Source organism: Neophocaena asiaeorientalis, unplaced genomic scaffold, assembly GCF_003031525.2.
Source record: "Neophocaena asiaeorientalis asiaeorientalis breed wild unplaced genomic scaffold, Neophocaena_asiaeorientalis_V1.1 scaffold409, whole genome shotgun sequence".
Lineage (NCBI taxonomy): Eukaryota > Metazoa > Chordata > Mammalia > Artiodactyla > Phocoenidae > Neophocaena > Neophocaena asiaeorientalis.
The window spans coordinates 666,823-692,431 of NW_020175208.1; the positions used below are offsets into that span (position 1 = coordinate 666,823).

Here is a 25,609-nt window from a genome sequence, read left to right on the forward strand (position 1 = left end):
GACTGGCTATAAATCAGAGTTCCCCCCACCCCCTCCTTGGGTTTGATTATTTGCCTTAATGACTCACAGAACTTAGGGAAACACATTTACCAGTTTATTATAAAGGATATGATATGATGGATACAGTTTAACAGTTGGATGAAGAGATACATAGGAAAAGGTCTGGAAGGGTCCTGAGTACAGAAGCTTCTGCCTGGTGTAGTTGGGGTGTGTCACCCTCCTGGCATGTGGTTGTGTTCACCAACCTCGAAGCTCTCCGAATCCTGTACATTGAGGAGGCTTCATCATGTAGGCATGATTGATTATTAACTCATTTTCCAGCCCCTTTCCCCTCCCTGGAGGACGGAGGGGTAGGGCTGAAAGTTCCATACTTATAAGCCTGGCTTGGTCTTTCTGGTGACCAGCCCCCAACCAGGAGCCCACGCAGTGTTTCCTCATTAGAACAAAAGATGCTCATTTTGCCCAGGAAATTCCAAGGGATTTAGGAGCTCTGTGTCAGGAACTGGGGTCAAAAACCAAATATTAGCAGGAACTTGGGGCAGAGACCAATATATGTATTTCTTATTATTTCACAAGCCCGAGCCTCTGCTCGGCCCTGGCCACTTAAGCAAACTTACAGCACAGGACTTTGGGTGAGATTGGTCAGCTCACCTATCAGGAGTGGCATAGTCTGGTTTCCTGGCTCCTTGGATGACCATTCCATGAGGGCAGGGTCGGAGTGCAGTCGTGCTGCTCACCATCCTACTGCCAGCGTCTGCAGGGAGCCGGCTCCGAGTGAATGGTGGGGAAGCACTCGTGGGGTGAATCCTTCAGCTGCAGTGTCCCTGGCAGACGGGTAGGAGGAACAGAGGGTCTGCGTGGGGGCGGCCTTGTGATGGAGGTCCCTGGCAGAAAGATGGCCTTGTGTGCGTGGGATAGGCCAGCATGGGAGGTGGGCCGGGTGGCCACCAGGAGATCTGGGGCAGGGCTGGTCTTGGGTCTGAATCCCTGAACAGGTTGTATGTTGGGGGCAGCGGGTGGTGAGTAAGGAGCTCCTTCTTTTTTTGGGGGGCGGGGGCGTGTGTGTTGCAGGAATAGCCACACAGCTGCCAACCAGATGGGAATAACGGGACCTTTGAGTTAGAACTTGGGCTCAGATTCCATCTTTCAAACCTCCCAGCGGTGTGACCTTCAGCGAGTTTCAGCACCTTTCTAGGATTTCTAGAACGTGGCTTTGAGAAAGGGGATGCACATTCAGCATGCACTGGATGAACACTCCTAGCTCAGGCTCCGGGAGGTACGTTATTTCCTAGAATATGAGATTTACTTTGTCTTTTTTTTTTTTTCCTGCCAAAGGAAGACTAGATCTATTTCTTGCCCATGAAGTACTTTTCTGTCCATTTACCACAAGCCACAGGGATGAAATATTTTCTTACCTACTTGGCTTCTTGTGGGACCTCCTCCATCCGTGACTGATGGTTTAGAGCACAAGCGGCTTCCTTCCTTGTTTTGTATCTGCGCTCGATGCTCAGAGTGGTGAGAAAGGATGTCAGCATCCCCAAGGAATGAGAGAGAGTGAGGGGGATGCTGAAGTCAGTAGGTCCCAGCCCTTGAGTTAAGAGGAAGCCAGAGAGAGTGTCACTCTGCTGGCTGCAGGAGCGGAGGAAGGCCTGATGTGGAGAGATAACGCAGCAGGAAGCCCAGGGAGGCCTGGGCAGTTGTCAGTGTCCACTGGAAGATGCTGCCCACCCTGTCTCTCACTTTACGAGCTGGAGTGAGAGGTTGTCTGATTTTATTCCCCAAGCCCAGGCAAGATGAGTTCATGTCCTTGTGACCCAGGAGCATCCCTCTGACTCAGGAGATGTATTCCACCTCTCCTCACTGGCAAGCTGTCTCCAAGGGGGTCCTCTTCCCACACTCCCATGCAGACAGGTGGAAGGGCTGATCACTGCTTCAGTTGAGTCTCACTGCTTCTCTGTGCTTTGCAGCTAACATTTCTACGGGGCTTAAGCGCAGAGACCACAGTGATGGAGAGGGAAGAAGTGAGGTTGCGCTTGGGGTGGTTTTGTTCCATGTTCGTGAGCAGAATTACATTCACGTTGCTTTGAGGTTCCATCCAGGCTGCTTTGAGCGTGCTTTGGTTGCTGCCGGACAAACCAGCCGGTGTTGCTCTTTGTAAAGGTTTAGAGTCCAGTCCCAGGGCACTTGGGATGGGTGGTCTGGAAATCAACCCCAGGATCACCAAATAGTATAATTAATACCTTCTCTTTGTCCGATAGTTGCCGTTTTTCAAGAGAAAGGTCTCCCCCCGTCACCATGTTTGAATTATACCGTCAACCAGGGCTCAGTAGAGGCCCACGTTGTCTATTTCTCTATTTTTATGTGTGTTTGTTGAGGGCATAGGAGTGCACTTTGTCAGGGGCTGCAGGTGTTCAGAGATGCATAAGACTCTGTAGAAGGCATTTACAGGGGTGTGTGTACCCCAGGTACAAGGAGGTGAGGGCCAGGGCAGAGGGGAGGCGACACAGGCTGTACGTGGAGCTGCACAGAAAGTGATTCAGCTCGACAGTTCTTCACGGAACCCTTGCGGAGGCCACAGTTAAGACGTGGCCCTGTCTCTCTTTTTTTGGATTTTATTTTATTTTATGTTTCAAATATTTTTATTTATTTATTTTACTGAAGTATAGTTCATTTACAATATTGTATTAGTTTCAGGTGTACAGCGAAGTGAAAAGAATATATATATTCTTTTTCAGATTCTTTTCCATAATGTTATTACAAGATATTGAATATGCGTTCCCTGTGCTGTACAGTAAATCCTTGTTATCTATTTTATATACAGTAGTTTGTATCTGTTAATCCCATACTTATTTATCCCTCCCCCTCTTTTCCCTTCGGTAACCATAAGGTTGTTTTCTATGTCTGTGAGTCTATTTCTTTTTTGTAAATAAGTTTATTTGTATTACTTTTCAGATTTCACATATAATAATGTCTTTGTCTGACTTACTTCACATAATATGATAATCTCTAGGTCCATCCACGTTGCTGCAAATGGCATTAGTTCATTCCTTTTATGGCTGAGTAATATTCCATTGTGTACCTATATACACCACGTCTTCTTTATCCATTCATCTGTTGAAGCACTTGGGTTGCTTCCATATCTTGGCTATTGTAAATATTACCGCTATGAACATCGGGGTGCATGTATCTTTTCAAATAAGCGTTTTTGTCTTTTCTGGATACATGCCCAGGAGTGGGATTATTGGATCATATGGTAATTCTAGTTTTAGTTTCTTAAGGAACCACCAGACTGTTTTCCATAATGGCTACACCAGTTTACATCGATGTGGCCCCTATCTTGAAGGTGCTCCCAATTCACTAGGAGAGGCAGGCAGTGCCCAGGTAACCAGTAACCTGCCACAGCACAGTAGGTGCCGTGTCCAGTGCTGGGCACACCAACCCCATTGCTTCCATGTCCACACACACGCCTAAATGCCAGAGGCCCCGCCTGGCCCACTTGGGCCACCTGCTTCATTGGCCGGCCGCCAGCACCACTGGTTTCTAGAGTGATAAGCCTGCTGCAGCAGGTTTACAGAGGAGTGGTACTGGCAGAACCCTGCCGTCTTCACTCTTCCCTGCTAGCTGGACACAGCTCTGATTGTGCCAGCAAAGGAATGCAGTTTGCCCAGAACGGATGTATTTCTTGACTTAAGAGCAGCCTAAGTTGTATGTGAAATAATCAGACAAAAAGAAATGCTGATGCCTCTGAGTTCCTCGATGTTTTCAATTTCATCATGCTGTTTGCTAGGTACAGAAATACCAGCTGTCCAGTAGTTTCATCCTGCATATGTGTGGGCGTGTGCGTGCATGCATACCCACACACAAAGGTAATTTCATAGCCAGTAAGAAAGGGCGGAAGAGAAGGGCCTTGGGGAACTTGCTGGGGTGTTGGAAACATTCTATATCTTGATCTGGGTTTACATTACATAGGTTACTTGTCAAAACTCATTGGATGATAGACTCATAATTTGTGCATTTCACTGTTTGAATTTTATCTTGGAAAAATAACTGTAAGCAAATAATGGACTCATTAATGACATGCAGGCTGAAGTGTTCAGGGTGAAGTGGACTGCTGTCTGCATCTTACTGTGAAAGGTATCACAAATAAGATGGATGGTTGGATTGATTAAGGGATGGGCAGCAAAATGCTAACAATTGTAGAATTGAGGTGGTGGGCATATGGGTGTTCCCTGTATGATTCTTCCCATTTTTCTGCATGCTTGAAAGTTTTCATAATAAAATGTTAAAGCAGAAGAACTACAAATACCCACCACTTGTGATCCCTAGAACTTTCCATAAGCATATTCCCCCAAGAGCCAGTTTTCTCGGCTGACCCAGTACTGTTCCTACAGACGGCATCACCTGCTTCCTAAGGGAGTGTTGGTGAAGCGACGTGAGGGCCCTGGGCTTAGTGTGTTCTCTGTGCACCTGGCGTGGTTGGTGTGGGTGTGTTTCATGAAGGATGTGTTAGCTTGGACTTCCTTTGAAGGTGATGCAGTCTATCAACTTGAAATGATAAGAACTCTGAAACACAGGGCTTTCTGCCCTGTAGGCAGAATGTGGCTGGGGATTTGCAGCCTTGAGAACAGCCTGACAGATGGGAACCAGAGCTAGAAAAGGCTGGCTGAGCCCCTGACCAAGGACATGAGCTGGCTACCCTGATGGATGCTGGGGGACCTTTTTACGTATATTTAAATTTTTGAAAAATTAGTTATATATATTTTATATATAAAGTGTATAGAGATGTATAATTGATTTTTCAAAAAATTTAACATTATACAGTATATTTAAACAGATCCAGGGGAATTCCCTGGCAGTCCAGTGGTTAGGACTCGATGCTTTCAGTGCCATGGGCCCGGGTTCAATCCCTGGTTAGGGAACTAAGATCCCACAAGCCACTCGGCACGGCCAAAAAATTAAAAATTTTTTAAAATTAAAAAAAACAGATCCAAACACTTTTTGAGACTAGACTTTTTTCAGCTATAACAATGCCTGCCCTTGTAAGTTTTTTTTTTAATACAGAAGATGGAGAGAAGTAAAACCAGCCATAATTGTATAGTTTTGGTATATTTCCTTCTTGAATCTTTTTTTAAAAATTTCATGCATTATTTACATAATTGTGATCTTTTTCATTTGACTATAATGGGGGAGTTCTTTGGAAGGGAGATTCCAACACCTCCTTTTATGTGGACTGGCCCACATAAGGGACCATATAAAGGAACCGAAGAGTGGGCATAGGGCACAGACAGGGGAGCCCCGAGCAAAGGCAAGGAGCTGAGACCCAGTGGCCAGGGGCAGGCGCAGGGCAGAGCACTGGGCTTGCAGTCTGAGAGACCTGGGGCTTGGGGGCCTGATCACTCGTTGTAAAAAGTGAGGTTAGTAAATTCCCGTTGGTGGTTCCCATTGTAAATTAAAGGAAATAATTTGTTTGAAGTTGCCCAACCTGTGTATTTGGCATATTGTAATCCTGGTGCAGCATTTGGACATTGTCTTATAACGGTGGGATGCTTTGAAAACTTTGGGCAACGGAGGAGATGGAAGAAGTGGAGGTATTCTTAACATTAGCACACTGGTGTGGAGGGGGCCTGAACACGAGCCTGGGGCCTGATTCCTGCAGTGGAAAGAACTGATAGTTGAAAGGCTGACGGAGGGAGACAGCATGAGAGAAAGACATTGCAAAGGAGTAAGCCTCCGGATTTGGTGATGGGCTGGTTAGGGGAAGGGGTGGGTATCTTGCTTTGTCCTTTGGCTTTTTTTTTTTTGCGGTACACGGACCTCTCACTGTTGTGGCCTCTCCCGTTGCGGAGCACAGGCTCCAGACGCACAGGCTCAGCAGCCATGGCTCACGGGCCTAGCCGCTCTGTAGCATGTGGGATCTTCCCAGACCGGGGCACGAACCCGTGTCCCCTGCATCGGCAGGCAGACTCTCAACCACTGCGCCACCAGGGAAGCCCTGTCCATTGGCTTTTTATCACTCACTTTACACTGTTTCCCTCCTGACTCACTGCCATGTTCTTTCCCTTGCAGGAGCCTGTGTGAAATGCAGCAAGGGGGTGTTTGGGGCCGGCCAGGCCTGCCAGGCCATGGGGAACCTCTACCACGACGCGTGCTTCACCTGTGCGGCCTGCAGTAAGTGTGTGTGTGTGTGTGTGTGTGTGTGTGTGTGTGTGTATGCGTGTGTTGAGGGACAGGGTAAGGAACACAGGGAACCAGGAAGGGAGGAGACGGAAGAGCATCCTTCCTGGAGACACTTGGCCCATGTCCCTCCATGGTCCTATGGGAAGGCAGGACAGTGTCCTCTAGAACAGGGTTTTGTACCACCAACACAAGGCCCATCAGGGTAAGCTGACTTATCACAGAGTACCAGGGTTTGCCTGGGGCCCACTCTGGTGGTAGTGGAGCAATCCCTAATAACATCAGGTTTGTAATGCATATCAGAGGTCTCAGAAGAGTTGGGAGGAAAGCGCTGGGATTCACCATTGTCTGCCCTGTTGTCAGTTTTCTCCGCCACTGTGGAGACCAGTCAGTCAGTTACCCCTGTGTGAAGTAGGGTCCTCTCACAACTCTTTGGCCCCGATCTTTCATTTGGAGGCTGCTGTTCATTGTGAAGTGTGAGCGTGTGCGTGAATGCCTGTGTGTATGCATGCCACACACGTATCGATGCCTCTTAGCAAACACCTCTGGGCATCTTCGTACTGCATTATGGGCATTGTGCCTAAAGCAGCAAACCAGGAAACTAGGCCTGCGCTCAGCTCAGCAAACTGCTCATTGAACTGATGCCATCCACAGTGGAAGATTCTAACACATTGCAGGCTGTTTGCCAAGTCTGACGGAGCCATGAATTGCGCTTTTTTCACGGTCTCTACCAAAGATTAATTTTGAGGAGCATTTTTGAAAAATGTCCCACTGACATCTCCACTTCTACACCAAGGCTGGCAGCTGTCTATTAAAAGGAAACATTACAACAAAGCCAAAGAGAGTCCGGGACCAGGGGGTCTTATCGTCTGGCCCAGTGGTCCTCAGTCCTGGCAGTTCATTAGAATCATGGGAGGGTCGGGGGGAGAGATTTTAAAAGCCAGTGATGGACTTCCCTGGTGGCACAGTGGTTAAGAATCCGCCTGCCAGTGCAGTGGACACGGGTTTGAGCCCTGGTCTGGGAAGATCCTGCATGCCGCAGAGCATCTAAGCCCGTGCGCCACAACTACTGAGCCTGTGCTCTAGAGCTCGCGAGCCACAACTACTGAGCCCGTGTGCCATAACTGCTGAAGACCGCGTGCCTAGAGTCCGTGCTCCACAATCAGAGAAGCCACCGCAATGGGAAGCCCGTGCACCGCAACGAAGAGTAGCCCCCGCTCTCCGTAACTAGAGAAAAGCCCACGCACAGCAATGAAGATCCAATGCAGCCAAAAAAAAAAAAAAAAAAAGCCAGTGATGCCCCAGCCCCACCCTGACCAGCAGAATCAGAAGCTCTAGGGGTGAGGTTTCTAGAGTGGGGCACATGTATTGTTTCTAAGCTCCTCCGGTGACTCCCAGGTGTGGCCAGAACCGAGTACCTGGGATTAGTGCCAAGCTTCTCATTTTAGAAGCCTCCGGAGACGGAAAGAGGAGGGACTTCCTCGGCTGGTTTGTGGCACAGCCCTCAAGAGCCCTCTGGTTCCCAGTCTGAAGTTCACCAGGTGGGCATGGGCCTGCCATGCCTTGGTGGCACAGGCATATGCCCAGTTCCAAACCTTAGGCTTCATCCTCACCGTGGTTTCCCATAAAACACATGCCTAAGAGTTTCCGCCTTGATCGTTGCTCACCTTTGTAGGGAAAATTGTGAAAGACTTTGAGATGGATCACACCGTCTCCCGAGCGTCCGCAGTGGAAATGTAGGAGTTTTCTGGTTATTGGATTCCCTGGGTCTCTGGGCCTTTCCTTGCCTTTGAGCTGTGTTACACTCTGTAAGTTGCAGAGTCTTGACGGCAAGGCCCGTGATTCCTGTCCACGGCAACACAAACCGCGTCTGGCAGAGATTGACCAGTTTTGCACCCATTAAGCAAATTTACTTCAGCATTTCTGATGGCCTGCATGTGGATGGTTCTTTGCTGTCTCCCAGTTGTAACATCTTATTGGTCTCTTATTCAATGATGAATTAAATAAAATCTTTGACCTGTGTTTGCGTTTTATCTGTAAAGAGTTGTGATCACACCTTCTTTTAAAAATTATCTTTGACTTTTGGCTCCTGTAACTGTTTCTTAATATTTGCTCTACCTTTCAGGAAAAAAGAAAATAAATATTGAGTAGAGGCTGTTTTTATATCTCAAGCAATTACCATTTGAGCTAGAAAGTTGTTGGGGGGCAAAAGCTACTGGTGAGTCTGTTGATTCCACCAGTGGCTGCTTGACTAGCTGGCAGTTCCTTAATGGGCTGAGTTTATTGTCAAATTATGACAAACACAAACACTCAGGAAGACAGCTGCTTTGGGATTTTGCTTGTTCTAGCATTTAAGGCCCTTGTGGTCTGGTCTGTGTTTTATTGCTTCCTACTTCCTTATCACAGTGAGACAATTTGTCTCTTCCCCATTCACTCCCTGGAACCTCCTTTCCCCCCTCACTTCGTGCATTTAAATTCTGTCCAGCTTTTAGGACCCAGCTCCAATGCCTCCTCTTCCAGGAAGCCTTCCTTGTTCCCCAAGCAGGAAAGAACCGTTTCTCCTGAACTAGGCATGCCCTGCCTTCTCACATAAACAATGAACCACTGTCTGTGATTCTGGTGCTGCCAGCAAACCAGGGCCTAGAGCAGACTTGCTGAAGGAAGGTCTGAGTTCCATCAGAAAGTGAGTGTGGTGGCATTCCTGTTGTGGGTAAGCATACAGCTTCCTCCCCACTCACAGGGAGCAGTTGGAGATCCAGGCACGTGTCTGAGCAGCTTCTCGTGGACGCCAGAAGTGACTTGCCTTTGTTCAGTTAACTTACTGCTGCCAGTAACTGCTTTCAGCAGAAGGAGGTGCCAGGGTGGCCCACGTCCTGCCTCTGCGAGTCCTCAAGGATGTCTGCATGAGCCTCGGCACGTGGACACAGCACAGTGGGGGCCGGGCTCTCATCCAGTCCGTCCCCTCCTTCGTTGGGGAAGAGAAAATTGGGGTCAGAGAGGGAAAGAGACTTCTCGAGGTCGAAAACCGAGCAGTTGAGCTGAATCCATGGCTCCTGAATCCAGATTAGGTTGGCCTTGCACATCTGTTTGTCTGGTTGGTTACAGTGTGTGTGAGAGCGTACTGTATATATGTGTGTGTGTGTGTTTTCCCATTTCATTTATGAGAATAATCTAGCTTGAAACACCGTCAAGATGTATTTCTGTAGGTACACGCACATGCACACACACACATGCACGTGTACACACTTACTACTTGGGTCTTATTGATACTTGATTAAAGCATAATATCGGGATCTTATTGAGAGCTCACATGCACTTACAAGGCCAGGCCAAGGCCCGACTGATTTGATCAGTAAAGGTAAAACAAGCTACTTCTAGGTTCAGACAATTTATTCCCTTCGTGAGCAACAAAAAGGACATGCCGAAGGTGCCTTTGTCCCTGTCCCACACCCCAAAAGGGACAACACTGAAACAAAAGGGCCGATGACTGCAGTGTAAGTTATGGGATGTTAAGTAGTCAATCCTGAACACGGCTAAGTCGTCATGAGTCAGCAGCTCCCTTCATTCAGAGGGGTGGGGCAGAGAGCCCTCACCTCATCAGAGGTGAGAGACTGTCTCGTGTCCCAGAGACAGCCCTAGAGCAGTTCCTCACAAGCCGCTCGTCCTTTGTCCCGGCAGGATCCCAAGGTGTTTCACACGCCCAGACAAACCTCTGACTCCGGATGGTGCAAGTTCTCCCGGGCACCTCGGCCAATTCCCCATCTGCCAACAGGCAACAATGTTTAGTTCATTTTTAGTTGTGGGAACAACATGACAGCCACAAAAAATTTTAAAGACAGTAACCTGGTTTGTTATCATTCTAGAACAGGTATTTGCACTAATATTTTCCCTTCGAGATTTTGTCCAGATTTATACACATTTTTTAGAGTTGTGATCATAGAGTGTAAACCAGTATTGTATCCTTTTTGATTTAATATTGTGTCATAAATTCACCCTAGTTTGTAGTCTTCTTCATAATAATCATTTTAACAGTTACATAGCTGTCAACTCAGCCGTTCCTCGGTTTGATGGCACGGAGCGAGTGTCTCCGTGTCTCGGGTTTGTTGGTTATTACACGTGGCCCCAGTGAATGTCTTTGTGCCTGCGTGCTTTTCTCCCTCTGCTGAGTTGTTTCCTTGGTGTTCGTTCCCAGAAGCAAGCATTCAGGGCACGATGCGTGGGCGTTTATGTGGTTTGTTAAAGTTCTTTTTTGACATGCTCCTCCCTCGGCAGCGGGTGTGTTGGTTGCCATGGAGATGTGTGCTGTGGGTCTCCGTCTCCCACCTCGGCTCTGCCCACCCAAGGTGGCCAGGCCCCCCGACTGGATGCTCTCAGGAGCTGTTGGCACAGCATGGGTGGGGGGAGGGTAGGCATGGCCTTGGCCAGCAGCCATGTGCCATGTGTCTGGACACCATGTGTCAAGTGGCCTGAATGAGGAGAAGCTGGCGCCTGTCTGTGGCTCGAGAGAGGCGGAACAAGAAGGAAGAAAAAGGGTGCTGGACTTGGGGGGTCAAGTGACGTCTCCTTGGCACCTTCCAGGATAGACTATGAGGCAGAGGGAGGCCAGGCTCTGTGTCCTCACCCCAGGCCGTTTTAGGCCCAGAAAGTAAGATTTTGTTCATTTTGTAAAGACTAAATAAATTCCGTCCTGGAGGCATGGGGAAACCAGTTTGCCATGTTCACGGCCCCTACTGCTTTTTAGCTGTGTGAGTTGGAAAACGATGGACGAGATACGACATGCTCCTCCCCAGAAGCCGATAGACCACAGGGTGCCCTGGTCTTTGGGGTAGGGCTTGGGGGGCAGGCAGGCCTGAGACGGATGGGGATTATGCCCAGCACAGGCCTGAGCTCAGAGGAAGGCAGCTGGGGGCCGGATGGGGTCCACTGACAGAACAGGGCTGGGATGTGCAGGTCATGGCCAGAACAGGTGACTCTTGAGTGTTGTGACCTAGTGTTTATGTGCCTGAGTTGGTGGTGCACTTAGGGAAAAAACACAACAAAAATAAGGATATATGCCACTGCCCATCCCACCTTCCCAAAACCAAACATCCATGCCTGTTAAAGGTTGTGAAGGGATTTTATAGTGAAATCTCACACATTTATTTAGACCCCATCTGGGAAAGTCTGTCTAACAGAGTTAGTGAAATCCTGCATCCAGAACACCAGAAAGTGCCATTTCATTCCGTCAGGTAAACGAAGCAACTAGAAATAAGCCCAGAGCTGTGGGACGGAGATTCTTAGTGAGTAAATCAGTGATTGGTGATTCATCCATCAGTAAGTTCACATCTGAAGTGCGGCAGGGTTCTTGGTGGTTGTTTTGTTTCTCTTACCAAGTCTAAGCACTGCCTCTGAAATCATGTTAACCTTTTTCATGGACTTTGTATATGCCTCCTCACCAGCCCAGCCTTTGGAGATGCCCAGATTCTGAAATAGTTGAGCCTGAGCTAGGGAGGTCTCCCTTTAATTCATGGCAGGCACGCTTTCTTAAGAGTCATCTCAATATTTGTAAGTAATTCGCAGGTGAGCTTTCTAGCTTACTTTCGGCCTGACCCTGCCCTGATCCTCTCACTCGCAGTAGCTCACTAAATCCTTATTAACAGCCCAGTGAGTTCAGCATTGTTATTACTCTCATTTCACAGACGAGCAGAGGCTTGGAGAGTTTCGTTTGCTTGTGGTTGGTTATATCGATGTTAAATAGCCTGGTTGGCACTTGAACCAAGGACCGTGTGGACCCACAGTCCTTGCTTGCAGCCACCGTATCAAATTAGCTTTGCTTAGAGAGACACTGGATCTTGCCATGACATCTCAGGTTCATCTCTGCCTGGGGGCTATGTGACAGCAAAGGTTGGGTTTGGGGATACTTTTGACTTGTGAATGCAGAAGAGTGGCCTTGTACTTGGAATAGGGGAGCTAGAATTCAGTAGTGGGTGGGATGTACCCGTAGGAGAGAAGTGGATTAAGGGCTTTGATTAGAGGTCTGTTCCTTTTTAAGGGCTTTGATCCCTGAATTTCTGAGCTGTTGAGTCATCCCAGTAGTCCTCATCAGATTCGGCATTTGTGTGCGAGCTGAATGAGTCAGCTGGATCTAGGGAAAAAGCTGAATGAAGATCAAGAAAGTGAGAAAGGGACAGTGGGCAGATACAAAGGAAATCAGCGGGTGAGGGTGAAATCAGGAAATGACCAAAACAGACGGAGCTGGGCAAAGGGCTGTGCAGGTTGGAGGAGAGCAGAGGGGTGGCTTTTACTTGACGTGTCGTCAGACGGTCACTTGTCCCTCTCCAGCAAACCCAGTTCTGCTACGTGCACCAGAATTGGGACCAGACTTGGTTTCCCAGGTCAGACTCTGTCGATGCAGTGAGAAGCCATGATGTCCCCGACAGTGAGAGAACATCAGCTTCTTCGTGCCTGTGACACTAAAGGAGTCTCTGGAATTTTTAAGCTATGTTGTGAGGGTAACTCCAGCGCGACCTGTGTCATTAATTGCCACACCTGCATTCCAAACACTTTTCTTATATTTGCACATGGATAGTTTGGGTGGAAATCTGCACCCTTTCCTCCAATAATCCCAGACCAACGGTGAGACTTGGTGGTACCCAGTGTGTGCTCAACTCTAAGAGCAGAATGGAGGGTGCTCTGACACGACGGGGCTCATCACACCCTGATAAGCACATGACGTTACACTGGGTGCCTCATCTCAGACCCAGAACCCTGGATTTAGGGAGTGAGGGTCTTTCACAGAAAGCTGAGCTTTATTCTGGCACCACAGTTACTGCTTGGGCCTCCTTTGTGCCCTCATCTTGCTAAGGGCATCTCTTCTCTGTTAAATGTTCTGTCTCTCAAACGTTCTCTTAAACTTCTGTCCCCACCTCTGGCCCTGTGATGGTTAATTTTATGTGTCAACTTGACTGGGCCATGGGGTGTCCAGATTTTGGTCTAACATTATTCTGAGCGTTTGTGAAGGTTTCTTGGTGGAGTAACAATTGGTAGACTGAGTAAAGCTCTCCCTTATGTGGGTGGTCCTTACCTGATCAGTTTTGTTCAATAGAACAAAAAGGTGGACGCTTCTGGAGTAAGGGGACTTCCTCCTGCCTGACTGCCTTGAACAGGGAGACCCGTTGTTTCCTGCCTTTGGACTGGAGCTACATCATCACTGTCCTGGGTCTCCAGCCTGTTGACTGCAGATCTTGGGACTTGTCAATCCCCATAATCATGGGATCCAATTCCTTACAGCCCATCAACCTCCCTCCCTCTCTCTCTCTTCCTCCTCTGCCTTCCCCGTATATATACTGACAATTTCGTCTGCACCCAGGCTTTCTATCAGTGCTCTGATGCCTCTGACAGGGGTTGTACGATGAGCCACTGTTTGCAGAATATTTGCTTGGTCATCTCACGCCCCTCATTTGCTTCCCAGCCACACTCATTTGCACAAGAGGAAGTGGAGCCCCAGAGCGGTTGCAGAGCTGGTCTGTGGGGGACCGGGGTCCCGAGTCAGGTCCAGGTGGCTCCACAGTCTATGTTTTTGCCATCTCTCCGGTCCTCACCCTTTACCAAACACCAGCCCCAGTCCCGAGAAGCTTGTTCCACCTGCAGACATCCTGATTCCTGAAGTCTACAGAGCAGAGGCCCGCGCGTGCATGACGAGCATCCCAGGGGCGTCGGATGCAGTCAGCTGGGATCTTGTCTGCGGCCATGTGACTGGCCTCACCCCCACCCACTTACCTTCATTTGTCCCCCAGCTCCCTGGCTGCTTTTCTGAGCTCTAGACGTGCACCGTCCAGTAGGGTAGCCACGGCCGCATGTGACTTTTGAGTGCTTGAAACGTGGCTAGTGTGACTGAGGAGTTGACATTTTTATTTCATTTTAATTAATTCAGTTTAAATTGAAATAGCCACACGTGGCTAGTGGCTACCATATTGGACATTGTAGGTAAAGTCTCTACTCCTAAGCCATAGTTCACTTATTAATAAGAAACAATCAGTAAGTTTATTGTTTTTACTTTATGCGTCACAAAGGCAATATAGTCACATTGTAAAAAAAATACATGTGGAAGAAGAAAATCACCGATAACCCCAAACCAAACCAAAACAAAACAAAATAATGTTGGCTGTACCCACATGGACATCATTTTTGCCAGGTTGTCATCACAGTACTTGCTTTTATGTTCTGTTTGTTCCATTTAGAAGTACGTCATATGCTTCTTCCTCATTGCTCTGTGGTCTTCTGTTGACTTGATGACTCACAGCCAATGCAATCTTCCTGCCAGTTAAAGTTTAAAGGGGAAGAGAATCCTTATTACCACATGAGCCAGGCGTGGATCCTGTGATCAGGTTTTCAAGGACCAGATGCACCTCCGGGGCGCTGAGCAGCCTGGGAGTCTGGCAAATCCATTGCCAGGACAGACCGTGCAAGCAGCAGCCCCTGCAGTGTCCACTGTTGGTGGGTTTGCAAGCCAGCGGGGGCCCGGGGGCCCCACTGGGGGAAGACCCTCTCTGTTCCTCCTGTGGATCACTGCTGTCCCTCCTGACTGCCTCAGGTCCTGTTTGCTGCCCTGCCCACCTCCATCCACACAGTTGGCCTTTGAGCACAGCTGTGAGGGGACCACTCCCCTGCTCTGAGGCCTCAGCCACTTCTTCTCATAACATCATAGTCCGATTCCTTTACTTGACATTGAACACATTCCTTCCCTTTCTTGTCTGCTCTCTTGCCACTGTCTCCTCCACCCTGTGTCCTTCGGAACCTCCGGCCACACTAAACATCACCCACCCTTTCCTACCCCTGTCTTGTCGCCCTCACACTTCATCCCACCAGGTACGCATCACTGTCCAAGTGATGTCCTCCATTGTGATCTCTGCTGTGGCTCCTCTGATGCGGGTTTCATACACACCTTGTTCATTTACCTGTCTTGTGGTGTTTTGAATTATGATTAGATTGAAACTGTTGGCAGGGGTCTATGCCTCCCCCTCTGTGGTCAGTTTTGTGAGAACGGGGACAGTGTTTAACTGACCTTGATTTACCCTTGATCTGCCATCTTTAGTATAATGCAGGGCACACAGTTAGCACTGAGGAAATGCTGGAGGGCACAAAGGTGGCATTATCCATTACCCTGTACCCATAAGCTTTCACTCCCCATTCCCCATCCCTCTTTTTCTAGCCCTAAGCAAGCACTCCTGTATAGATTTGCGTACTCGGGATGTTTCATATAAATAGAGTCATATATATGTGGTCTTTTGTAACTAGCTTCTTTTACTTAGTGTAATGTGATCCAGAGTCATCCACGTTGTAGTGTGTATCAGAACTTCCTTCCTTTTATATTTATTTATTAAAACATTTATTCATGTATTTATTTATTTTTGTCTGCATTGGGTCTTCATTGCTGTGCGTGGGCTTTCCCTCGTTGCGGTGAGTGGGGGCTGCTCTTCGTTGAGGTGCGTGGGCTTCTCGTTGCCGTGGCTTCTTTTTGTTTTGTTTTGTTGCGGAGCACGGGCTCTAGGCTTCAGTAGTTGCAGCATGCGTGCTCAGTAGTTGTGGCTCGTGGGCTCTGGAGTGCAGGCTCAGTAGCTGTGGCGCACAAGCTTAGTTGCTCCGCGGCATGTGGGATCTTCCTGGACCAGGGATTAAACCCGTGTCCCCTACATTGGCAGGCGGATTCTTAACCAGTGCGCCACCGGGGAAGTCCCTCCGTTCCTTTTTATGGCTGAATAATAATCCATCGTATGGATAGACCACATTTTATTCATCCATTCATCAGTCAGTGGACACTCGTTTCCACTTTTTGGCCGTTATAAATAAGGCTGCTATGAAGATTCCTGTGCATGTTTCTGTGTGGACATATTTTTTCAGTTCTTTAGGATAGATATCTAGGAGTGGAATTGCTGTGTCGTATGGTAACTCTATGTTTAACTTTTTTGAGGCACTGTTTTGCAAAACGGCTGTACCATTTTACATTCCCACCAGCAGTGTATGAGGGTTCCAGTATCTCCACATTCTTGCCAGTACTTGTGATTGTCTGACTTTGATTCTAACCATCCTAGTGAGTGTGAAGTTGAATCTCAGTGTGGTTTTGATTTGCATTTCCCTGATGACTGATATGGAGCATCTTTTCATGGCCTATTTGTATGTCTTATTTGGAGAAATGTCTATTCAGATCCCTTACCCTTTTTTTTTTTGGCTGCACCGAATGGCATGTGGGAACTCAGTTCCCCGATCAGGGATTGAACCTGCGCCCTCTGCATTGGAAGCTCGGAGTCTTAACCACTGGACTCTCAGGGAAGGTCCCCCCTTAGCCATTTTTAATTGGGTTATTTGTCTTTTTATTATTGAGATCTAATGGTTCTTTATATGTTCTACATGTAGATATCCTGTTAGATATATAATTTACCAATGTTTTCTGTTATTCTGTGCACTGTTGTTTCACTTTCCTGATGTTATTATTTGCAGCACAGAAGTTTTAAATTTTGATATAGTCTAATCTATCTGTTTTTTCTTTTGTTTCTTGTGGTTTTGGTGCTTTATCTCAGAAAACATAGACCTACCAAACGTCACAAAGATTCATGCCCTGAGAGCTATAGTTTTTAGCTCTTAGGTTGAGCTCTTGGATCTATTTTGAGTTAATTCTTGTATGTGGTTTGGGGTAGAAGTTCAGGTTCATTCTCTGGCGTGTGGATAGCCAGTTTTCCCAGCCCCGTCTGTTGAAAAGGCCGTTCTTTCTCAATTGGATTGTTGTGGCAAATTCGTCAAAAATTCATTGACCCTAAAATGTAAGGGTTTACTTCCGGTCTCTCAGTTTTCTTCCATTGCTGTAGTCAATTATCTTTTAAAGAGATTTAACTAATGAGAACAAAATCTTATTTTTCCATGCAGTTACTGTTTCTAGTCTTCTTCATTCCTTTGTTTAAATCCAGATTTTCATCTGGTACCATTTTCTTTCTCCTTAAAAGACTTCCTTTAGGGCTTCCCTGGTGGCGCAGTGGTTGAGAGTCCGCCTGCCGATGCAGGGGACATGGGTTCGTGCCCCGGTCCGGGAAGATCCCACGTGTCGCGGAGCGGCTGGGCCCATGAGCCATGGCCGCTGAGCCTGCGCGTCCAGAGCCTGTGCTCCGCAACGGGAGAGGCCACAACAGTGAGAGGCCCGTGTATCGCAAAAAAAAAAAAAAAAAAAGACTTCCTTTAACATTTTTTTTTTTCCTTTGGTAATGCAGATCTGCCCGTGCAGAATTGTTTCAGCTTTTGAATGTCTGAATTCAGCCGTACTTCACTTTGGTTTTAAAAGATATTTTTTCCTGTGTGTGGAATTCTAGGTCGATAGTTCTTTCATTTTTAAAAAATGTTGTTTCACTGTTTTCTTGCTTGCTTTGTTTTCAATCAGAAATCCAGTGCCATCTTTATCTCTTTGTATGTAACATGTCTTTTTCCTCTAAGATTTTCCCTTTATCATTGATTTTGAGAAGTTTGATCATGATGTCCCTTGGTACACTTTTCATGTTTCTTGTGCTTGGGGTTTGTTGAGCTTTTTGGATCTGTTAGTGTATGGTCTTCATCAAATCTGGAATATTTTTGGCCATTATTTCTTCAAATTTCCTGCCACGCCCTCCTTTCCCCTTCAGGGACTCCAGTGGCCCCTTGGTTCGGCATCTTGAAGTTGTCCCATGGCTCACTTTAATGGTCTTTTCTTTCTTTCTTTTTTAAAAAATTTAATTGGAGTATAGTTGATTTACAATGTTGTGTTAGTTTCAGGTGTACAGCATAGTGATTCAGTTATACATATACACATATTCATTCTTTTTCGGATTCTTTTCCCATATAGGTTGTTACAGAGTGTTAAGTAGAGTTCCCTGTGCTATATGGTGGTTTCTTGTTGATCATCTATCTTATATATAGTAGTGTGTGTATGTTAATTCTAACCTCCTAATTTATCTCCCCCCCACATTAATGGTCTTTTTGTTTTTTAGATTCTTTTCCTCTCTGTTGCATTTTGGACAGTTTCTATTGCTATGCTTTTAACGTCATAGACGTTTTCTCCTGCAATGTGTAATCTGCTTTTAATCCCATTCAATGTATCTTTCATCTGACATTTTAGTTGTCATCTCTAGCAGTTGAATTTGGGCCTCTTAAAAATATCTTCTGTGTCACTGTTTAACTTTTGGAGCATATGGAATAGAATAACAATAACTCGTCCTTCTTTACTAATGCTAATGTCTGTGTCAGATCTGGGTTGATTTCCATAGATTGATTATTTTCTCCATTATGGGTTGTGTTTTCTTGCCTCTTTACATGCTTGATCATCTTTGATTGGATGCCACACATTGCGAATCATACCTTGTTGAGTCCTAGATATTTTTACATTCCATTAAATCTTCTTGAGCATTAAATCTTCTGGGGTGCAGATAACTTATTTAGAAACAGTAATCCTTTCCACTGTGGTTTTTATGATTTGCTAAGTGAGTTTAGAGCAGAGCTCAGTCTAGGGGTAATTATGCCCCACTCCCAGGGCAAAACCTTTCTGAGTATTTTACTCAGTGTTGCGTGGATTATCATGTGTTTTCCTAGTCTGTCTGGTGGGAATAGACCGTTTCCGGCCCTTGTGCACACCAGGCACTGTTCTCTCTCATCCTTTCGGATGTCTTTTACCCCCAGCGGTGGTTATTTTCTTCACAGGCATGTGCTGATCCGTGCTCTGCTAAATCCTCAGAGGAGACCCTCTTCGAATCTCCAGGATTTTTTCTCTGTGCAGCGTTCTTTCCTCTGACTCAGATAATGATGGTCTGGAATAGTGGGCATGGAAAACTAAGGAAAAAAAAGACTGGGGAGTGGCTAGTGAGAAGAGGATTGCAGTGAGGAGTGGGCTACTCAGAGTGTGGTCCTCAACCAGTGCTGGCCAGTAAGGACAGAAGCACAGAAATTGAGGCTTTTCATAACACTCTCAACAGAAACTGGAAACTTCCATAACAATTTGACAGAGCATGTTGAGGCTTGGATTTCATATGTTTCGTTTTCCCACATTATTGTATTTTACGAGAAAATAAGTCTGACAGGTGGAAATTAAAAACAAAACCCCCAAGACCTGGAAAAACTGAGAAGGGAACAGTGACTTGGAGGATTTGGACAAAGAGGGAGACGGAAGTGGATGTGACTTTTAGTTTCAATAATTGAGGGTTTTTGGGCTTCCCTGGTGGCGCAGTGGTTGAGAGTCCGCCTGCCGATGCAGGGGACACGGGTTCGTACCCCGGTCCGGGAGGATCCCACATGCCGCAGAGCGGCTGGGCCCGTGAGCCATGGCCGCTGAGCCTGCATGTCCGGAGCCTGTGCTCTCCGCAACGGGAGAGGCCACGGCAGTGGGAGGCCCACGGGCCGCCCAAAAAAAAAAAAAAAAACTTGAAGGTTTTTGAAGGGATCCTGGCAACGGTGCCTTGCGTCACATGCTTAGCATGAGCCGGTGCTGTGCTGGGCCCCACTGTGATCCCTGATTTTGTCCTCTCCTCAGCACCCTCTTTGGAGGAACCCAGGGGTTTAGGTGCCCAGCCAGCCTCTCTCTTGGGAAGTAGCAAAGCCAAGGACTCCAGCCTGAGCTTTTCCACTTTCCTCTTTCTTCCTGTTCCTCATCCCCCTGGGGCAAGATGAGCCTGTGGAATCCAGGTTGATCTGTTCACTGGAGCCGAACCAATTTGGTTGGTTTCTTTCTGTTGCTTTGTTGTTAGCAATACCTTCTAACAGTTATCCTATTCTGGAAAAAGCTGTTTGAAGCAGTAGATCCAGTAGACCTTTGTGGCTGATGCAAGTGTTCTATAGCTGCCCTGGTCACAAGTGGCTTTCAGGGACTTGGAATGTGCTTGTTCAAGTTGAATTGACTTTTTTCTTTTTAAGATTTATTTTTTATTTATTTATTTATTAGCTGCCTCGGGTCTTAGTTGGAGCACGCGGGCTCTTTGTTGTGGCGCACGGGTTTTTTCTCTTCTCTAGTTGTGGCGCGCAGGCTCCAGGGTGCGTGGGCTCTGTAGTTGTGGCGCACGGGCTTAGTTGCCCCGTGGCATGTGAGATCTTAGTTCCCTGATCAGGGATCCAACCCGTGTCCCCTGCATTGGAAGGCGGATTCTTTATCACTGGACCACCAGGGAAGTCCCTGAACTGAAATTTTAATGTTATTTTATTTAATTAATTCAGTTACATATCAGTAGCCACACATGGGCCGGTAGCCACTGTGGACGGCACAGGTAGAAGTTACCCGTTGGAACGGTGCAATAAAAACATGATCTAAACAATTGCTAGCTTTTACTTTTCTCAGGAAGTATCTTCCTTGTTGGGAAAACCTTGCATTTTTACTTTTCAAGGAGATATTTTAGAAACTGAAATTGGCGGTGAAGTCTTACAGCCAAGGGCCAATTACTTTTCCAGAATAGATGAGTTGTTTCTATTTCTAGAAACAAGGGAGAATGGTGAGTATTGCAAGTTTAGTTTTATTTGTCACATTAAATGGTCAGCCTCTCTTTGTGTCATCCTCAACCGCTGTTTCCTTCACCAGGCTACACTGACTTTATCCACATGTTTCTGTTTTCATCTGAAGGTGCCCCTGAAGGCATATATAAAATACTCATTCACTGCATCTATGGGAAGTGACTTTTTGGAACGGATTCTCGATGAATCTTTTTTTTTTTAAATTGTGAACATTCTTTTATTTATTTATTTATTTTTGCCTGTGTTGGGTCTTCGTTTTTGTGCGAGGCCTTTCTCCAGTTGCGACGAGCGGGGCCACTCTTCATCGCGGTGCGCGGGCCTCTCACGGTCGCGGCCTCTCCCGTTGCAGAGCACAGGCTCCAGACGCGCAGGCTCAGCGGCCATGGCTTACGGGCCCAGTTGCTCCGCGGCATGTGGGATCCTCCCAGACCAGGGCTCGAACCCGTGTCCCCTGCATCAGCAGGCAGACTCCCAACCACTGCGCCACCAGGGAAGCCCTCGGTGAATCTTTACATTTATTAGTGAATATTTTATAAACTATTGTTGTGATCGGAAAATAAAGAGCAACTTTGAGTACTGTATTCTAAAGCTGTGGAAAAGCTCTTTATTTGGTATATTTTCTTGTGCATATCGCTATCCGTTTCCTGTTTCAGGGACTAGAAGCAGGATGATTCTGAAACTAGAGTTATAAAGATGTAACCCGGACACACCCGCCCTCTCAACAGCTTTATGTTTGATGCTAATTGTTATAGGGATGGTCTAGGTCTTAGCACTTTGTATGAACAAGATGAATCTCTTCAAGTGGAGATGCTGTTTCAGAGACAGTCCTGAGGCATAGCCTAACTCTGTGGTTCTCCAAGTGTGGTCCTTGGACCAGCACAGTCAGCATCACCTGGGAACTCATTAGAAAGGCAAATCCCCAGGCCCTTCCCAGACCTACTAAATCAGAATCTCTGGGGAGGGGCCCAGAAATCTGTGTTTCAGCAAACTCACCAGGTGGTTCTGAAGCATGCTGAAGTTTGAGAACCGCCGGCTTAATTTTCTGGTGTTCACGCCTCGACCATTGTTTTATCTTCTGGTGTGTATGAGCTCTGGCATGGCACAGCTGGCTCCAAGTATGTGCCACCATAGGAAGTGTAAGGACGGTGATTTGTCACCACTCAGGGGAGTCACGTGGGGAACAGGTGTGATTAGGAAGGTCAAGAATCCACCTTCTTTCCCTCCCACAGTCTGAGAAATACTTGTTCCGGGACAAAGGGATAGTATATTGTGAGGGGAAGGGTGTTGACTTAGCACTAGTGAGACCTGGGTGCAAATCCCAGCTCTTCTGCTTAGCTTCAGTCACACAGCCAAGTTTGCCTGACCACTTTAGCTTTTGTTTCCCCATCTTCAAAACGAAGACTCAGTACAACTGCATATAATGCGATAAGTGGAGTTAACCTGCTTAAAGCATGGGGTCACGTTATTGCAGGATTAAGGAAATGACCCCCGCCAACCTTCCAACACCCACCAGCCTGGAATTCGCAGCCGGTAGTGCTGCTCCCACCTGTCCCTGTCGTGGCTGTGGTCTGGCGCCACCTAGTGGTGGTTGGCTGCTCTAGCTTATTTGTCGATGAGGGTGATTCTGGGTCCTGCACTTGATTGGAACTTTCAGGGCAGTGGCCGTGATTCCAGGAATTTCCAGGTTCATTGGTTTCTATTTCATTGGCTAGATCTGGAGTAATTCAGATGGGAGGATACTTCTCTCTGCCTCCCTGCTTCTCAAGATGAGTTTGCTTGCTGTTTCCTGCCTGGCCTCACTGTCACTCCATGTGTCTGTGGTAGAAGATGGGGGTCAGTCACCAGTCACGTTATAGCCACATGGGTGCCATCGCAGGGGATTTTTACAGAATTGTCAAGACAAAGAGATACAACGTAGGTAAAGTGCCCAGTACACAGAAAGTGCTTTAAAAAATGAAAAAGCCCTTCTCCGTTCCCTGGTAGGAAGAGAAAAACTGGAATCCACGTGGAGGTGTGCACTCAGCAAGCATTAAATAGTGCGGGCGGGCTCATGGCACAATGGAACAAGCACACACGTCAGCGTCAGACAGCCTGGCTTCCAACCTGCCCGCTTACTGCCTGGGCTAGCCTCTCTGAGCCTTGGAATTTATGAAATGGAGATGATAACTTTTAACGTATAAGTATGGTGTTTTTATGAAGAGAAGAGGAAACCCAGAGAGCTGGGAGCAACCCTGGGTGTCATTTCCAGTGATTCCCAAGAGTAGGCAATTCCTGCATCTTTGCACTGCTCCATGACGTTGACACGTGACAGGTTCTATTTCTGCCTAATTCTTGGGTAAACCCTTTCCACGCTGGCTGAATCCTAGAGTAGGTGACACAGAGTGGTTTGTGAAACATCTCTGTGAAAGGCATGTAGCAGGTGTGGACAGAAAGGGGGTTAATGATGCAGTGATATGTGTGGCAGTGTTTTCAGACACCTTTAAAACTTTTTTTAGTATATGAAACTTCTAAATATAGTACTTGAAACATAGAAGGCAATCAACAGATGTTAATTTTTTTCTCTCACTCTGACAAAATGCAAACTAAATATGGGTGTGGGAGCCAGTTTCTAAATGCAGGGGGTCTTTTAAAACTTTAGTGAAAACCGGAGTTGGAGTCCTTCAGAGCAGAGGAAGGCCCCACCTTCTCAGGACTGTGGCGGAGTCCTAAATATTCTTTCTTTTTTTTGGTAATAAAGGAAATGCAGATGCAACCTCTGAGCCCTCCCCTGGCCTCTGGGGTCTGGACATGGGACTCCTCAGCTCTGGGGCCTGGCAGCAAAAGGATTTGTCTAGGGAGTTCCCTGGAGGTCCAGTGGTTAGGTCTTGGCGCTTTCGCTGCCGAGGGCCTGGGTTCGATGCCTAGTCAGGGAACTAAGATCCCACAAGCCGCGTGGCCAAAAAAAAAAAAGAGGATTTGCCTAGCCAGTGGGCACTTTTTAAAATGATGATCAAAGTGATACCTGTTCATTATCAAAAGTTTGGGGATGTGTAGGAGAGTATAAAGAAGCAAACAACTAGCGAACATCCCGCCACCCCACATCCTACAGATACCTACCGTGTATGTCTCCTCAGAGGCACTGTCATTCTTGGACAGATTTCCTTTCCAGTCTTTTTTTCTTTGAATTTCTTCTTTACGTAGTTGAATCTTACTTTTTTTTTTTTTAACTTTTCACATTATTACGTAAGAGTTTTCTTTTAAAAATTGAGAAGAAAGTATTGTTTCTCAGATTATGGATACATAATTCCAGAAAAATTTAATCTAGAAATGTATGAAGCAGAAATTTCTCTCATACCATCTTCCAGTGTCCTGAATACTAGAAAAAAAATTTAAATATTGAAAAGTATAAAGTGGTAAGTGAAATTGCCCTTTAATACAACCTGTCAGTGCTATATAAGTTTTAAAAAGAAATTTATAAAATTTTGAAAATTATGAAATTTCCCTGTCACACCATCAGCCAGTGCTCACCACTATTAGTCTTAATATGCAGTCTTCCAGTTTTTTTTTCATATCAGTGGTGTATGGGTATAGGTTACTGAAATGGAATTGTACTATAAATATAGTTATCTAGCTTGCTTTTTTCACTTACTAATGTTAATTTGAGTATCCTTCTATAGTATAAGCATTTTCGAATACCAATGAAACACTTATTTGACTGGTATTTTAAATGGCTACATATTACATTTAAATGTGTTTTGTTTTATGTGGTCACTTCTCTAAGGCTGCCAATTTGGATCTAAGCAAACATTTATTCACATTTCCGATTCTTTCCCTAAGCTAAGTCCCAGACAGCCCAATTGAGTCAGAGGTAAACATTTTAAAGTTTCCTCTCCAGGGTGAGTTAATCATTTTACACTCTCCTCTATAGCTTACAGAAATATGCACTGACAGCCATCACAAATGAATATGACTGTTTAAAAAAATCTTTGTTGTCATCATAAGTGGGAAAAGCTCGTTTACTTTGTGTTTCTTACAGTGCTGGAGGGTTCGACACTTGTTGCACGTGTGATGATTTTCCTCTATGATTTTTGGAACAGGTGATCTACCCTCTATTAAATCAGAAAGCTAATTCCTGCTTAGATTCTTTAGAACTTCCCTGACCCTGTTCCAGGAGCCAGAGCGGGGCGTTCTCCACGCCTTGCCTCAGTAGCCTCACCTCTCTCTAGGAAGTCCTGTGCGTTTCCAGACGGCCTCCTCGCTCCCTCTAGTGGCCTCCTCAGTAGGTGCAACCTCGCTTCCCTTCCTCTCATCAGAACCAGGTCATCCCAGTGGGACGTCCCAGAAGGGAGCAGCAGAGCAACGCCCTCCACGGACTTGCAGCCAGACGGTGTGGGGATTGTTTTCCTCTTAGGGTGGGCTGTTTGTGTCCTTGTCGCCTTGGCTGCTAGGGAGGGACTGGAAGCAGGACATAAGCTCTCACCGCGAGCCTGGCAGGGACACAAGGTAGAAAGGATACTCTAGTTAGTTTTCATTTTCCTTTCTAAAACTGAGCCCTGCGGAATCTTTTTATAGAGGGGAAATTTGTAAGTCAGTAAAGTAATTAAGTTTAACTTCCATGGCTGTCAGAGGGTTCTGTTAGTGAACCCTGAAATCACTGAGCTGTAGGCACTCATTCTTGTTATCCTAGTTTAGTTGGGAAATGCTTTTGAAGGTTCTAGAATGAGAACTTCCTAGAACAACTTTGAGGTAAGGATGGGAGGGAAACTTTGGAGAACTAAAGACTTCTAACGTATGCCTCATTGCCATTCACATTCTCTCACTCCATTAAAGTTTGTTTCAGGCAATAAAAATAATATACATAACCATTGCAGAAAAAAACTAATAACATCACCATTTCCTTTACTCAGAGATAATGACTGTGTATGAGCATATAAGTGTGTCTGTATATCCATGTCTGTGTACACACACA

General features: G+C 46.5%; 1 protein-coding gene across 1 annotated transcript in view; it reads left to right on the forward strand.

Annotated features, from left to right (window-relative positions):
* Positions 1–25,609, forward strand: part of LIMD1 (LIM domain containing 1) — a 70,053-nt gene that overhangs the window by 30,327 nt on the left and 14,117 nt on the right. Inside the window, exon 2 of the mRNA XM_024765275.1 lies at positions 6,067–6,168. Within this exon, the coding sequence (XP_024621043.1) occupies positions 6,067–6,168 (102 nt within the window). The remainder of the gene's footprint in view (positions 1–6,066; positions 6,169–25,609) is intronic.